Source organism: Cryptomeria japonica, chromosome 4, assembly GCF_030272615.1.
Source record: "Cryptomeria japonica chromosome 4, Sugi_1.0, whole genome shotgun sequence".
NCBI classification, from domain to species: domain Eukaryota; kingdom Viridiplantae; phylum Streptophyta; class Pinopsida; order Cupressales; family Cupressaceae; genus Cryptomeria; species Cryptomeria japonica.
The window spans coordinates 38,736,785-38,751,413 of NC_081408.1; the positions used below are offsets into that span (position 1 = coordinate 38,736,785).

A 14,629-nucleotide genomic window follows, 5' to 3' on the forward strand; every position below is an offset into this window, starting at 1 on the left:
ATATGGTGTCTTAAGGGGTCATATGACACAATATGACCCCTTGGGACACAATATGACCCATAAGGACACAATTTGGTGTCCTAATGGGTCATATGTTGTCTTAAGGGGACATAGGACCCAATATGACTCTATAGGACACAATATGACCCATAACAATATTGTATAGTGTTATAAAGGGTCATATTGTGTCCTAAGGGGTCGTATGGTGTCTTAAGGGGTCATATGACACAATATGACCCCTTAGGTTACAATATGACCCATAACGACACAATTTGGTGTCATAAGGGGTCATATGGTGTCCTAAGGGGTCATAGGACATAATATAACCCCTTAGGACACCATAGGACCCATAACGACCCAATATTGTGTCATAAGGGGCCATATGTTGTCCTTAGGGGTCATATGGTATCTCATGACCCCTTAGGACACCATATGACCCCTAACGACACCATATGGTACCATAAGGGGTCATAAGGGGTCATATGACCCATAACGACACCGTATAGTATCGTAAAAGGTCATATTGTGTCCTAAGGGGTCATATGGTGTCTTAAGGGGTCATATGACACAATATGACCCATAACGACACAATTTGGTGTCGTAAGGGGTCATATGGTGTCCTAAAGGGTCATAGAACACAATATGACCCCTTAGGACACCATAAGACCCATAACGACCCAATATGGTGTCATAAGGGGTCATATGTTGTCCTTAGGGGTAACATGGTATCCCATGACCCCTTAAGACACCATATGACCCCTAATGACACCATATGGTGTCATAATGGGTCATAGTGTGTCATAAGGTGGTAAGATGAACCATTCTTATAATATAAAAAGTAGTGCCAATATTGCTTACAAAAATTTGATGCCTAAGGGGTCATATGGTGTCCTAAGGGGTCATAGGACACAATGTGACCCCTTAGGACACAATATGACCCCTTCCCTCTCTCTCTCTCTCTCTCTCTCTCTCTCTCTCTCTCTCTCTCTCTCTCTCTCTCTCTCTCTCTCTCTCTCTCTCCCCCATCTCCCTCTCCCTAATATCATATACAAATATATTTATAAATTAATATATTGTATATTAATATATTAATAAACAATAGATTAATTATGTGCAAATTTATTTATTGAATTTACTTATTAAAATCGGATATCCGATTTATTTTGTACAAATTTCAAATTTTGGCTCGATTTTTCTTTGGGATTTGGCTTGGAAGTGACAAGCCTAGAAAGTCAACTGAAAAAAACGTGTTTTTCAATACTCCTTGATTTTTCAGACTTTACATTGGTAGCTAGCGACTTTTTTTATAGCCAAAAATGATAAAACAAAAAGGGTTTTTTAAGGATGTTCTCAAATTTCCAACAATATAAGGCTTGTCTTATTTCAACTTTAATAAATAATTATTTATTTTCTAATTGAATTCTGACAAAATTCCTGAATGATAGACTGATTGAAAAACACTCATAACTTTCAAACAGTATAATAGTTTTTGAATTTGAAACATGCATCACATCCTATGCTTCATCTACTATAGAGATATTAAAAAAAATTGAATAATGAATTTCATAAGGTTTTGACCAAGTTAAGATGGTCAGACGTAGGAGTTTTTGAATTTTTGAAAAGGTGTAGTAAAAAAATCATAAATTATTATTTACTTTATAAAAAAATATGTGTCACATCCGGACATGAGTCTAATACTTATATTATAAATCTTATAAAAAAATATTATGATTTGATTATGATTAGGGTGGTCAGACATACGCCTACTTCTTATCTTTTTCTTGAAATTTTAGTACCACTGCATTGAAATTTGAAATTTTCATCAAATAGGATTTTTTTTTTCCAAAAAACAACTAGTAGCTTAGAAACTAAATTCAATTTTCTATAGATTCTCTTCTTACATAATTTAAAAATAATGCTCACAACTTATTCAAATTTTCATGTCAAGTTGCATAACTCTGATTTTCTGAAATTTCATTGACACTTAAGGGCTTGTTTTGGCACACCATGATCCTGCACATACCCTTTCCCTAACTTCAATGTATCTTATTCTTTCCTTTTGGCATCTTCTCAAATAACGTCGATCTTGTGTGCGACAGAGTATATTTTTTGAAATAATGATTTGTTATAGCTGTTATGGAAGGCGTGGTCAAAAATGAAATAAAAATGTATAGTAGTTTCTTTCGTATATTGAGAAGTCAGTTTGTCTATAGTAACTGAGTTTGGATAAGTAATCAACTTCAAACGAGTCGACATTGGATAGATGTGGTAGCTAAAAAAAAATCTGAATATCAACCCTTTTTTATGGCAGTGGGTAGAAAAATATTTTTTTTGAGTTTTGGGTGAATACGTTGAAAAGAATTACACACTTTGGATATATGTGGGAACTAAGTTTTTTTTTTTTAAATGGCTATATAGTGTTGGTCGAGTTGAGTTTGTATATTCTCTATTGAATCATTGTGTATGGATATTGCAACAGTCACATAGACGAGATGAAGTTAGGACTCAATAGAAGAAAATTGGGTATTTTTAGCGTAAGAAGATGGTTTTTTTAGTGTGAGTTCATTTTGTTTTCAGTTGGGTGAATGGTGTGTGTCCTATGTGATTAGAAAGTTGAGATATTTTAATTAATCTATATCTTTAAATGGAACCGAATCTGTGTGTATAGAAGCTTTGTCTATCGTATATGTGAATATGATGTTGTACGTATCTCTGATATACTAAGGATATTCAACAAGAGGAAAAGAAGTGATTTTCATACTACAATATTTATTTACATAGGGGGAAACCCTTTTGGGAGAAAAACCCCACACTCTAGAAGTTGCCCAGTGTAATATCAAAATCAACAACCTAATACAATATAATTGCAAAGCAAGATTCTCACATGAGTATCACCAACCAAAGATCTAAAGGTAACCCAACAAGTATAATACTCTTGCACACAACCTTTATCTCATGCAGCTAATATATAGCATAAACAATACATGAAACCATCAAACGGTATTGCAAAATCATTAGTTAAAACCACCCAAATGTGGCACCCAACTTATCTCCAATTCAAGATGCCCTTTGATGTGTCAAAACATACACCAACACATGTAACACCTTTTTATAACTCATTTATGTGTCCAACACATTTTTATATTTCTCAAATTTTAGGAGACCCAACTTTAATAGGCCATAACTTTTTATTTTGACGTCTGATTGAAAAATCATTTGAAACACCAAAAATCTCATCAACTACTCAATCAAATCATAACATGCTATGCCTATTACAACCACCTACATGCCCAAAATGCCTCTAAAGAATTCAAAATTGACTTTAAAATTTTCAACGGAAACTTTTAAAAATATAAACTTTAATATCTTCAAATCAACTCATGATCTTGCAATAAAAATTTATTGATAAGCTTGCTTAGCCAATCCATAGCTTTGGGAAAAAAATTGCACCAATTCATACTCAAATGAAAACTTACTATAGATAGTGACATTATTATATAAATGTAAGATTGAGACGCCATTTTACTAACATTATTTACATCTTATTACTTGGAACAAAAAACTTAAGTAAATTTGACCAAGTTGGATACCAAACCCATCTTAGTTATATTAGCATAATTTTCACTTAGGAATTTGCATTGCATTTAATTTGTTTCATTGGTTATATGAGGTTTAAGATCATTATAACTAAATATTTGTTTGTAGGAGTCAAGGTATGAACCTTGAACTTACAAAGGGTTTACTAGTGTAGAATTAGGAAGTACTAAAGGTCTCAAGCAACCACTCAAATCTTAGAGGCTAAGCCACATCCATAGTTCTAACACTATCTCTGAAACATATAGGCAAGAGGAGTGAGTGTAATATAAGTGGCTAGCTTCAACATGGATACTAAAGGCATGGCAATCAAGAGTGTCATAGGTTGTAGTATGGGCAATATATCACCATTGGGCCAAAGGTAAATCATAACTTTGTATGGGATACATGTCAAGAATCGGATATATATATATATATATATATATATATATATATATATATATATATATATATATATATATATAATGTTTATTTGAAACATAATGTGACCCTTGTAAATGTGCTAATTGACTAAATATAATACTATGGAGAAAATTTATGTGCCCAATTTGCATGGATGTAATTAATCAAAAACTATTTACAAGCTCTATAATTATTTTATACTTAGGGTTTAACAACGATTGATGATGATAAATTAAATGAATTACTAAGAAGAAAACCTTAGTGACATTAGATTGATACACATAGGAAATTGTAAAAATAATGTGTACCCTCTATAATGGTGTCTTTATTTCAAAACAAAAGTTATATTTTGACTTTAAATGCACAAAATAACCTTAAAAATTATTAGTTACATTATATTCAAATTATTATCGATTCGCTTGATATAAGTAATGAAAATAAAAAACTGGTTTAAAGTGCTAAGTATAATATCTCATTTAAGTAACAAAGTAAAACACGCTATTGTGATATTAACCTTTGTTTAATTTAAATTATCATAATTATTTTTTAAAAATAAAAAATATAAAGTCAAGTATCACTATAGTAACACATGGAATTATATGTGTGTAGAACTAAAAAGCATTTTTTATAGAGGATAAAAGGTAGGTTTTGAAAGGAACTATAAACCTTATACAAAATATGTCTATGAGACCATCATTGAACAAATAACCCATGGACTAGAAACAACCCACAATACTCACATCACAATTGAGCAATAGAAAGAACGGCAAAAGATCAACTAACTCAAGGTGGTTTGAAACTAAATTAATCCAGAGAGCTCTAGGAACTACTCATTGTCCTTCCTCTAAGATAATGATACATTTATCCTTTAAGTGTTGATGATAATTTATTTATATTTAATAATTACAACAATGTATTTGGAACATACATGGAACATCTGATACATCACTAATAATGTTACTACAAAACAATTATTTTGACATGTCTCTAAATTAGTTTCTATAAAAACCTATAATATTAAACTCTATTGATTTAGAATTTGGAGACCTCAATAATGGTTTGAATAAATGGTAATTTGAAGATGGTGTAGCTTTTGAAACCGGCTTTGCTGAAAATTTGTTTAAGCTCCATTTCTGATCGCTCCTTTCCACCACTGCTGAATACCATCATTCCCATATCAAACGCCAAACCCACTCCTCTTAAACATTTTTCTTCCTTATCTACATCTTTTTTCCCTTCAACAATAAGGGCATCCACAATTATAACTTTTCCATTTTCTGGTATAGCCTCATAGCACCTTTTCAACACTCTTACACAGTCGTCATCATCCCAGTCATGCAAAACCCACTGCAATAACAATTTCAGTTCAATTTAAATTGCTCTTTAAATATTTTAAATTTAACTCAAATATTTCATAATATTATATACCTTCATAAAGACTGCATCCGCTGGTGGAATATGTTCAAACATGTTACCACTCACATGCTCTACTCCTACAATGTTAAAAACCAAGTCATATTATTCTATAAAACATTCCTGGTTAAGGTTCTTGACAATAACACATCCACTCTTCTGTTCATCCTTTAATCAATCTTACCAGCGATAGGAAGTGCAGAAGCAATGACATGAGGCAAGTCAAAATTAATTCCTCTAATGTGTTTGTAATTCTCTACGATGATGGACAAGGCAGATCCCACACCTCCCGCAACATCAACCAAAGAAGTTATCTTCTTAAATCCCTCCTCATAAATCTTCACAACAGACGCCATAACAGCACGAGTGTCACAAGACATGGCCTCGTTAAATGTCTTGTTCGCTTCAGGATTGTTTACACCGTAATCCCAATTACTCATACCAAAAGCCTTCCTGAAGGCACAGCCGCCTTCTAACACAGACTCATGCAGATGCAGCCATCCCTGAAAGGCAATATGGCTGGTGGCTCCCAACAAAAATGGAACATAATTTTGAATGGGCACACCAGTACTCAAGCCTCCATTACTTGTTTCCTTAACAAGCAACTTAGAAAGGCCTGTGAGGCCATATCTACATTGCTTGAAGTCCTCCTGGTGTGGGATCTCAGTAAAGACTTGATGGGAGGCTAGAAATCTCAGAAGACGAAACAGATATTCTATGCAAGGGGGATTCTCGGTGGAGGCTGAAACATGGGCAGCAATTTCTTCCAGGGTAAGAGAGCCTGAAGCCTGTGCAATTATGTCCGGAATATTGAGCAAAACAGAAGCTCTGAGAGCCATGGGCTTAGATAGACCGAGTATGATGTCATAGAGTTTTAGCTGACATAACAAAGTCTCGGACTGGGCTTCTTCACTACTAGAAATATGGGCAGGCTGGGGAATGGAAATTGCGGGAGGAGCCATGTCAAGCAGCGTGATGGAGGGAGTATATCTCAATTGGTTTGATATTGGTGGAGTATATGGGGATAAGAGCATCTATTTATAGACTTCAATTGTGTTCCATGGAATGTAGATTTTGTAAATGATAGTACAGCTAAATACAACTACTTAGATATAAATATGTGACTTAGGAAATAAATTAAAATATTCATACTATATAATCAAGTCAAATGTATAAACAACTCTCTTGACTGTAATGTCTATTTTTAAATCCATGTAAAGCAGTGAGGTGAGAAAATTGTTCGTAGAGTGAGAAAGTCCTTACTATATATCTACGATCTTATAGAGAAAAATTAATTGGATCAAATAATTTTTAAATAATTGTTCATTCATAAAAGAACACATTCTTAGAGAATGGAACGGAGTGGCAGATTGCCCCGTCAATTGGGCTTCTGATCATACTCAAGATTGGACTATTTTGGATCAGCGTCAATTGCCTTTGCAATTGTCTCATATGTTACAGCAGTTAGTGGATTTGGACAAGGCTATGTAGTGTTGTTTCTTTGCTGAGCTGTTGGCCTTCTTGCTTTGTATTTCTCTTTGTTTTCAATAAACTTTTACCCTTTTTAGTAAATTTGAAAAAAATTATTGAACTACCAAAACTACATTTTTGTTCAAGATATATTATTTGTATAAAATACAATGATTGAAAAATACATCCATTAAATAATATAAAGAGAAGTCAATAGATAGCTAAACTAGAAAGGTATTGTGTTTCTACTTAGATATAAAATACAGTGAATATAAACCAGAAAAGTGTTGTGTTTCTACTTGTATATAAAATACAATGAATAGAAAATATATCTGCCATTCAATGTAAAGAGATGTCAATAGATGAATACATCAGAAAGGTATTTGCCCACTTCAACAATCACTCATATCATGAAATAATGATAAAATATAGAAAAATAATAATTTTTTTAAATTGAAAGGTGATCACTCATTAGTGGAAGATGGATATGCACTCTCAATGGAAATGTTGGTAAAAATTTGACAAATTATGTTGATTGTTTGCTGTTCCAAATTAAATAGAGATTGAAAAAAAAGAAGTGGTATTATCAACTACAACATCTATTGCTCAACTAGAAATTATTGCTCTAAAATAATAAAGCTTTTGTAATCTCTGATTCACTGAATTTTATTCTTTAATTATTGTTAAAATATAATACAAAATTGTATGATCCAATATAAGAAATTAATCAGCCAACGCCTTGCAACAAAATCATATGCGTGATACACATGCCCCTAAAATTAATGGAAAAACTTTCAGTGTCACCCAAATAGGTTGAAAATCTGTAAGAAAAACAAATTACTATGATTTTATAATAAGAGATTGCATTTGACTCCACTGTTATTTCTTATGTTTTGGAAAATCAATATTTCTACGATTTTAAAAGATGAAAGCTCCTCCATGAGACCCAGACTTTAGCCCCACTTTGAACACAAGCCAACATTTTTTCTAAAAAGCAGAAGAACTCAGATTTTATGGGGTTATCTAAAATTTAATAGTCAAAATATTTTCTAATCTAAATTAGGGCGTGGAAAAATGGAAGTTTAATTGAATAACGTGGAAAAATTGAATAATAAGTTATTCTTTGTAAGGGAAATGTATAATAAATTGATTTTTGGTGTAGCTTGAGGAAATCTAGATCTAGGTGCATGTAAGGGAAATGTACAATAAATTGACTTTTGGTGTAGTTTGAGGAAATCTAGATCTAGGTGCATGTAAGGGAAATGTACAATAAATTGACTTTTGGTGTACTTTGAGGAAATCTAGATCTAGGTGCATGTAAGGGCATGTAAGGGAAATGTACAATAAATTGACTTTTGGTGTACTTTGAGGAAATCTAGATCTAGGTGCATGTAAGGGAAAGGAGATATGATAGCTGTTCATTTATAATAGATGGTTTTTTTTTTTCTTGAAGGAAAATTAAATATTGAAGTAAAAGTTAGGGAAGAGCACCTGTTAGTGTTCATATTTCCAATAACTTCACTCCTTGCAAACATAATCCTTCAATTACTAATTTAAAGAAACAAAACATATAAACTTAAAACCCATTATCAAATTTCATATGTACCAATAGCCACCCAATTTTTAGCATTTTTGGACCATATTTGGCCACTTTGTGCACCATTATTGGTACCCATAGCACATGACTATTATGGCATCTCTGCATAAGGATTGACAATTTCAAGTATATAATTATTTGGGCATCTTTAAGTAGGTATTGGGTGACACTTTGAAATGTGAACTTTTTGACCCTTGTGCACATAATGGATCCCACAACTATAGAGTCTTAGAAGGAGATGAATAGGAAAATGCTCTTATATAGGGTTCCCAAGGTAATTTACCAATTAAGCCAACCTTCAATGGTCAAATTGAGGCGCAAGGATCAAACCATCGGGGGGGGCGGGGCAATGTGCTTTGACCCATTTGAAATCGAGCAAGTTTGAGGAGGACCATGGTTCCCAAGGCACCTTGGTCTAGATAGGGCACTTCAAGTGTCTTTTGTCCTCACAAAACAGGGCAAACAAGCTGGCAATCAGGTGGGTACAATACCGGGATGGGGTCCACTCAGTCGTTCAATCAAGTGATATCAAATTTAAAATAAATAGGGGCCAAAAGTGATCTAAGGAGAACTAGGATGAGACATGGTGAACTAAGATTAGACAAACCTAGAAGGTAAGAAAATTTGAAAAAGGGAAAGGATGGTGAGATATTGCAATAACAAGAATATATGTAAATTCAAAGGACTCGCACGAAGCAATAAAGAAAAAAGAAGATTCATTTTGTGCATTGATCTCCTCCCTGATAAAAGCAATAATATGAGGTACATTTATAAGAAATCAAAACATATCATCCTTCTCCTTCAAAAACATTTGCAAGTGACATCTCTAGCCTCTTAGTATGGCTTAACTATACTATATAGAAAAGAAAAAGGAATTATGTCCAATCAAAGGAAAAGGACTTATTAGTTTTGATAGAATCTTTCAAGAATCCTAATTAAGGCCTGAGTAAAAGAGCAAGAAGGCTCTCCATTGTCACTATAAATTAATAAATATACAAAATCGCAAAAGTTATAATATTACTAGACCTAAGGTTGATATGTAGGAAGGATTTTACCAAATCCAAGAAGTAGATTTGGGATTACAATCTGGAGATTAAGAAAAGCAATCTCTACAATCAATTATTTTTAAAATTGTAAACACTGTGTAGATATATGAGAATTCTTATAATTGAATATCAATCATCAAAAAGTCTCAATACTTCCAAAATTTATACAAAGAATTCATCAAGACCTAATAGATTTTGAAGTAGTTAAATGTGTAAATAATTGATTCAATAATAAAATGTCACATAGCTCATTTTTAAAACCACTTAGTAAACCTATTATTATTAAAATATAATATTTTGGTATATTTCTAACAACTATTAAATGTCTAAAATGTCTAATCTAAAATATTAGTAATAATCAATATAATAATATAAATAATAATATATATAAATTAATGTATTATAATGATATCCCTCAACATCTTTTAAATAAATATATTGAAAATATTCACATAAAGATTATATAATGATAATTATTTAAAATTTTATCATTTGATTAGTAATTCTTGATAATAGATAACTTTCAATATCTTCCTCCTCAAATCATGCTAGAAATCAAAATTTTCAAAAAAAAAAAATATTTTGTCAACTTTTTTTTATGAACCACTTGTTGAAAATAAGAACAATTCCATACCTAAATTATAAATTTAGTCTTAGATTCTCAACACAATTAAAATGTCCAAAATAATCACTACAAACAAATGAATTCATGAAATAGTTTTAAAAATAAAAGAATTAAAAAAAAAGACATGAAAAAAAAAATCATAAATAAAAATCAATTTAAATAAACATAACAATTCTTTGCAATAATTGTTAATCAAATTTGTATTAACAACACTTTGCAGTAATTGTCAATCAAATTTATATTAATAGCACTTTGCAATAATTGCTAATTACAATTATATATCTTGAAAAGTATTTGTCTTTTTCTTGATACTTAAAAGAATTTATTGTCAAAAACATAGAAAAAGGGATTATAGGAAAGAAATTGATTCAGCCTAACTTTTGAGGTGAAAGATTGTCAAAGACTTAATTTGGTTAGTGGTATGTTTTCACACCAAAAGTATATTGGATTTTCTAGAATTTAACTTTATAGAAGATTTTCTAGAATTTAACTTGATATAAAATTGAATATTAGGTTTTTACAATTGTAAGGGAATAGATCATATTATATAAATTATTTAATTAAATATATATTAATTTAAGATAATTGATTAATATAAAAAATTAACTGTGAAAAAAAAATCAAAAATATCAAAAGGGGGTTACATGAAAGAAATTGGTTTAGCCTAACTTTGAGGTGAAAGATTGTCAAAGATTTAATTTAGTTAATTGTATGTTTTCATACCAAAAGCATATTGGCTTCTCTAAAATTTAACTTTATATAAGATTCTCTAGAATTTAACTTTATATAAGATTGAATATTATGTTTTTACAATTGTAAAGGAATAGATAGTATTACATAAATTAATATAATTAAATATATGTTAATAAAGAATAATTGATTAATATTGATATTAAATGTAAATGAAAATATTTAATTTTTAAATTAATATATACATTCAATAATATTTTTATTATAATTATTACATCATAAAATTATAAAATAATTTTTTCATGATTATAAGTTTTTTGTTCATTTAAAATAATAATTTATTTAAATTTTTTAGTTGTAAAAATTATCAATTTAAATCTAAAAATTATTAAAAATTTTATCATCATGAAATTGAATAATTTAAAAATCAAATATGAAAAAATAAATATCACTTCACAATTTCGAAATTTCGAAATTAATTTGTTATCTAATAAAAAATTATAAAATATGTCACGTCCTCCAACTTCCAGAACTAACTTTTTTTTAATGTTAGGTTGAAGAAATTTGTCCGTTGAAAATAGAATAATTAGGCTTGGAATAAATGACTTAGATTTTGATACTTTGAATATAGTTAAGATAAAAGCGTGAGAGTTGAATATCACGAAGGAGATTTTTTAAGGATTCGTGGGAGTAAGTAAATAAATAGACTTAAGTTAGGCTTCTATTTGACAATGAGATATATTTCTCAAAGTCAATTTTATATATATATATATATATATATATATATATATATATATGAAATCTATCATTAAAAATCATTTTCTTATTTTTAATTAAAAAATTTAAGTGTAGAAATCTTTTTTATATTTATAAAGAAAAGAATTTATTTATTTATTATATCTAACCAAAGTATCTTACTAAATAGACAAGGAAATTGATCACTCTTGGAGTATAGATCCTCTTTTTGATAGATCTATGTTTAGGATTTTTAAACTAGTAGAGTTATGATTATCTAAGTAAGAGGTAAATGAAAATTAATTATGTTTTATAAGATTTAATTATAATATTTTATTGTTTTATATTCACTATCGTGGAATTTGGAGGTTATCCCCCAGTGTGTACGGGGACTTGAACTCAAGACCATGGGGAGCATACCCACGCCTTAAGTTGCGATCCACGACCGGGTGAGCTAAGGCCGAAGCCCTATTATAATATTTTTTAGTTAAATTTATTGTGAAAATAATTCTATATTTTATTATATGAATGGAAGGTATGATTTTTAATTTTTTATGACATTAGATTATTTTTTATTTTTTTTAATGTTTTGAGGTCTATTTTAATTAGGATGTCTTAAATGTAAAAAAAAAAGCATAAAATGATGTAATCTAGCGTAAATTGACTTCATAAAAACATACATCATGATTTTTTTAATTATTGATCGTCATATTGATTCTTGATCTTTAGATCTATTTTTTGTCCTAAGTTTCAATTGAACATTAACCTTAATCCTAATTAAATATTAAACTAAATTAAACTCTAACCCTAACCCTAAACAAAAATATACCATAAAGATCACACTGAACCAAATTGAACCCTAATCTTAAACCTAATTGAACAATAAATCAAATTTAACTCTAACCCTAACACTAAACCAAAAACAACCCTAATATTAAATCACATTAAATCATAACACTAAATTAAATTGAACATTGACTATAAACCTAATTAAAGCCTAACCCTAAACTAAATTGAACCTTTAATCTAATTGTGGCTCTAATCAAATAAATCAAATTGAAACCTAACACAAAATTAATTCAACCTTAACCCTATACCAAATTGGCCACAAACCCTAAATCAAATAAAACCTTAACTCTAAACAAATTTGAACCTTAACCCCAAGACTAATTGAACATTACACCAAACTCAACCCTAAACCAAATTTAAATCTAACCCTAACACTAAATCAAATTAAATGTGGATTATAAACCAAATTGAACCCTAAACCTATATAAAAGTCAGCCCTAACCCTATTTCCAATTCAACCCAAAGCTTTAACCAAATTTGTGCAAGAGCACAATGGTCAATGAGTAATCAGCACCACCCAAAAATACTTTGTTGTTTGATTTTCATATTTGGTTTTGGTTGATGGTATTTGGCATCTCTATTTAGGCTTTGTAGAGTTTTATTTCTCATGTTCAACTAACTCTATGATTACAATGCCTACACCTATTAAATGTGATGATTGAATCTCAGTCTCATGGAATCTCATATACCTCAAAGGGAAATTGTTTCTTAAGGTGTGATGCCTTGAGAAAATGCAATTGGTTGGTGTAAAACCAATTTCCATAGGTTTGTTGCATCCTAAATGCATGTGTCGAATGGAAGCTTTAAAATATAATACTTGTCCCTCTCCCAAAATTGGTCCTACCTATTCTGGTTCAGGAAGAGACTATCAACACTTATTTTGTAAATCCCACTCATAGGAATGATGTTGATCTTTCTCCTAAAATGTGCCTCCCTTGTAAGGATAATTTGGTTCTAGAGGATACTCTTAGGCTACAAGAGTTTAATATCATTAACAATCCCCTTTATGAAGACTCCCCTTCCATTCAAACTAAAATAAAACCCATACATGAAGAAATGTTTGATAATAATCTTTATGAACCTTCTATGATATCTCTCCTAAAGATGAACCTAAAATTGTTGGTCATCTATAACAAGATGTTCCTCAACCTCAACAAAAACCAAAAATAGTTGTTAAAGGTATAGTGAATCATCAACTCGGTTATCAAGCTAACAAAAACATACAAATTGAATCACAATATATTATTTTAGTTCCTATAATCCTTTCTCCAATTTAAACAAATGCACCATCTCTTACTAAAGATGTTCCTGAAGAATAACTCTTGGAGCATGATTTGAGGACATTAGATTTTATTGAACCCTCTTTTCACAGTAAATCTAAGATGCCTAAATTTGACATTCAAAATTTTTATCCTAGCACATGTCTAGATGTTTATTGGGCCTCTTTAAACTTCAATCCAATCCCACCTAAGATTGAGCCTTCTCCTATAGACATTGCAATACCTATAATCTTACACATTGATACAATGGACATGTTTTGGGATGTGTGCAACAAAATTTTAAAAATCATAAGAAATCACACTTTCCCAATAAAGAGATAAGTTCTCAACCTCTTCCTTTGTCAGCATCTCCTCACCCATTGTCAAGTATATGTTAGGAATTGCATGCAAAAAATATCAATTGATTATATCCAGATAAAAATAAAACACAGGAATGAAACAAACACATAAATAATAATAATGAAGAAACAATATTTAACGTGGTTCACCCAATCTCGGGCTGCATCCACCAAATAGAGAGTCCAATATTATTATCCAGTAAATCAAAACCAATTACAACCAGCAATCCACTTGCAACTCAATACCACTGCAAAATGCTACAAAATTCTCTACCAAAAACCCTAACCCTTAGTCATTTTATCATGACTTATGTCAGTTACAAATTAGGGTTACAACATGTCAACCAATAGAAAAATAACACACAATGTCTTTATAAAATAATAAGTCTTTTTAGCCTTGCGGGGTGCTGCTCTCGACCCCACCCTATATCGTGACAAGGAGCATGCCAGGGGCACTGCCCCCAAACCCCCATCAAAAAATATGGGGGGAAACTATGCTAATAGAAGTGTTGGCATAACTGATGGTGTTGGCACAACCGGTTCATCACATAATATTGTCATTGATGACTAACACTTACTGGTGAATAAGG

General features: G+C 30.7%; 1 protein-coding gene across 1 annotated transcript; it reads right to left on the minus strand.

Moving 5' to 3' along the window:
- Positions 1–5,028: 5,028 nt before the first annotated feature.
- LOC131047849 ((R,S)-reticuline 7-O-methyltransferase) lies at positions 5,029–6,372 on the minus strand. The gene is made up of 3 exons (XM_057981636.1): positions 5,594–6,372; positions 5,425–5,489; positions 5,029–5,343 (listed from the first exon to the last, which is right to left on the minus strand). Exons 1-3 carry the CDS (start codon positions 6,369–6,371, stop codon positions 5,029–5,031), a joined length of 1,158 nt encoding a protein of 385 aa, XP_057837619.1. The 5' UTR covers position 6,372.
- Positions 6,373–14,629: the final 8,257 nt, after the last annotated feature.

What these genes read in the sequence shown, in the direction of transcription:
- LOC131047849 (XM_057981636.1), bottom strand. Translation starts at nt 6,371, where the DNA reads ATGGCTCCTCCCGCAATTTCCATTCCCCAGCCTGCCCATATTTCTAGT. An exon ending in TTCTGCACTTCCTATCGCTG is followed by an intron (nt 5,490 to 5,593) that starts GTAAGATTGATT and finishes TTAACATTGTAG; the next exon opens with GAGTAGAGCATGTGAGTGGT. An exon ending in CGGATGCAGTCTTTATGAAG is followed by an intron (nt 5,344 to 5,424) that starts GTATATAATATT and finishes TTGTTATTGCAG; the next exon opens with TGGGTTTTGCATGACTGGGA.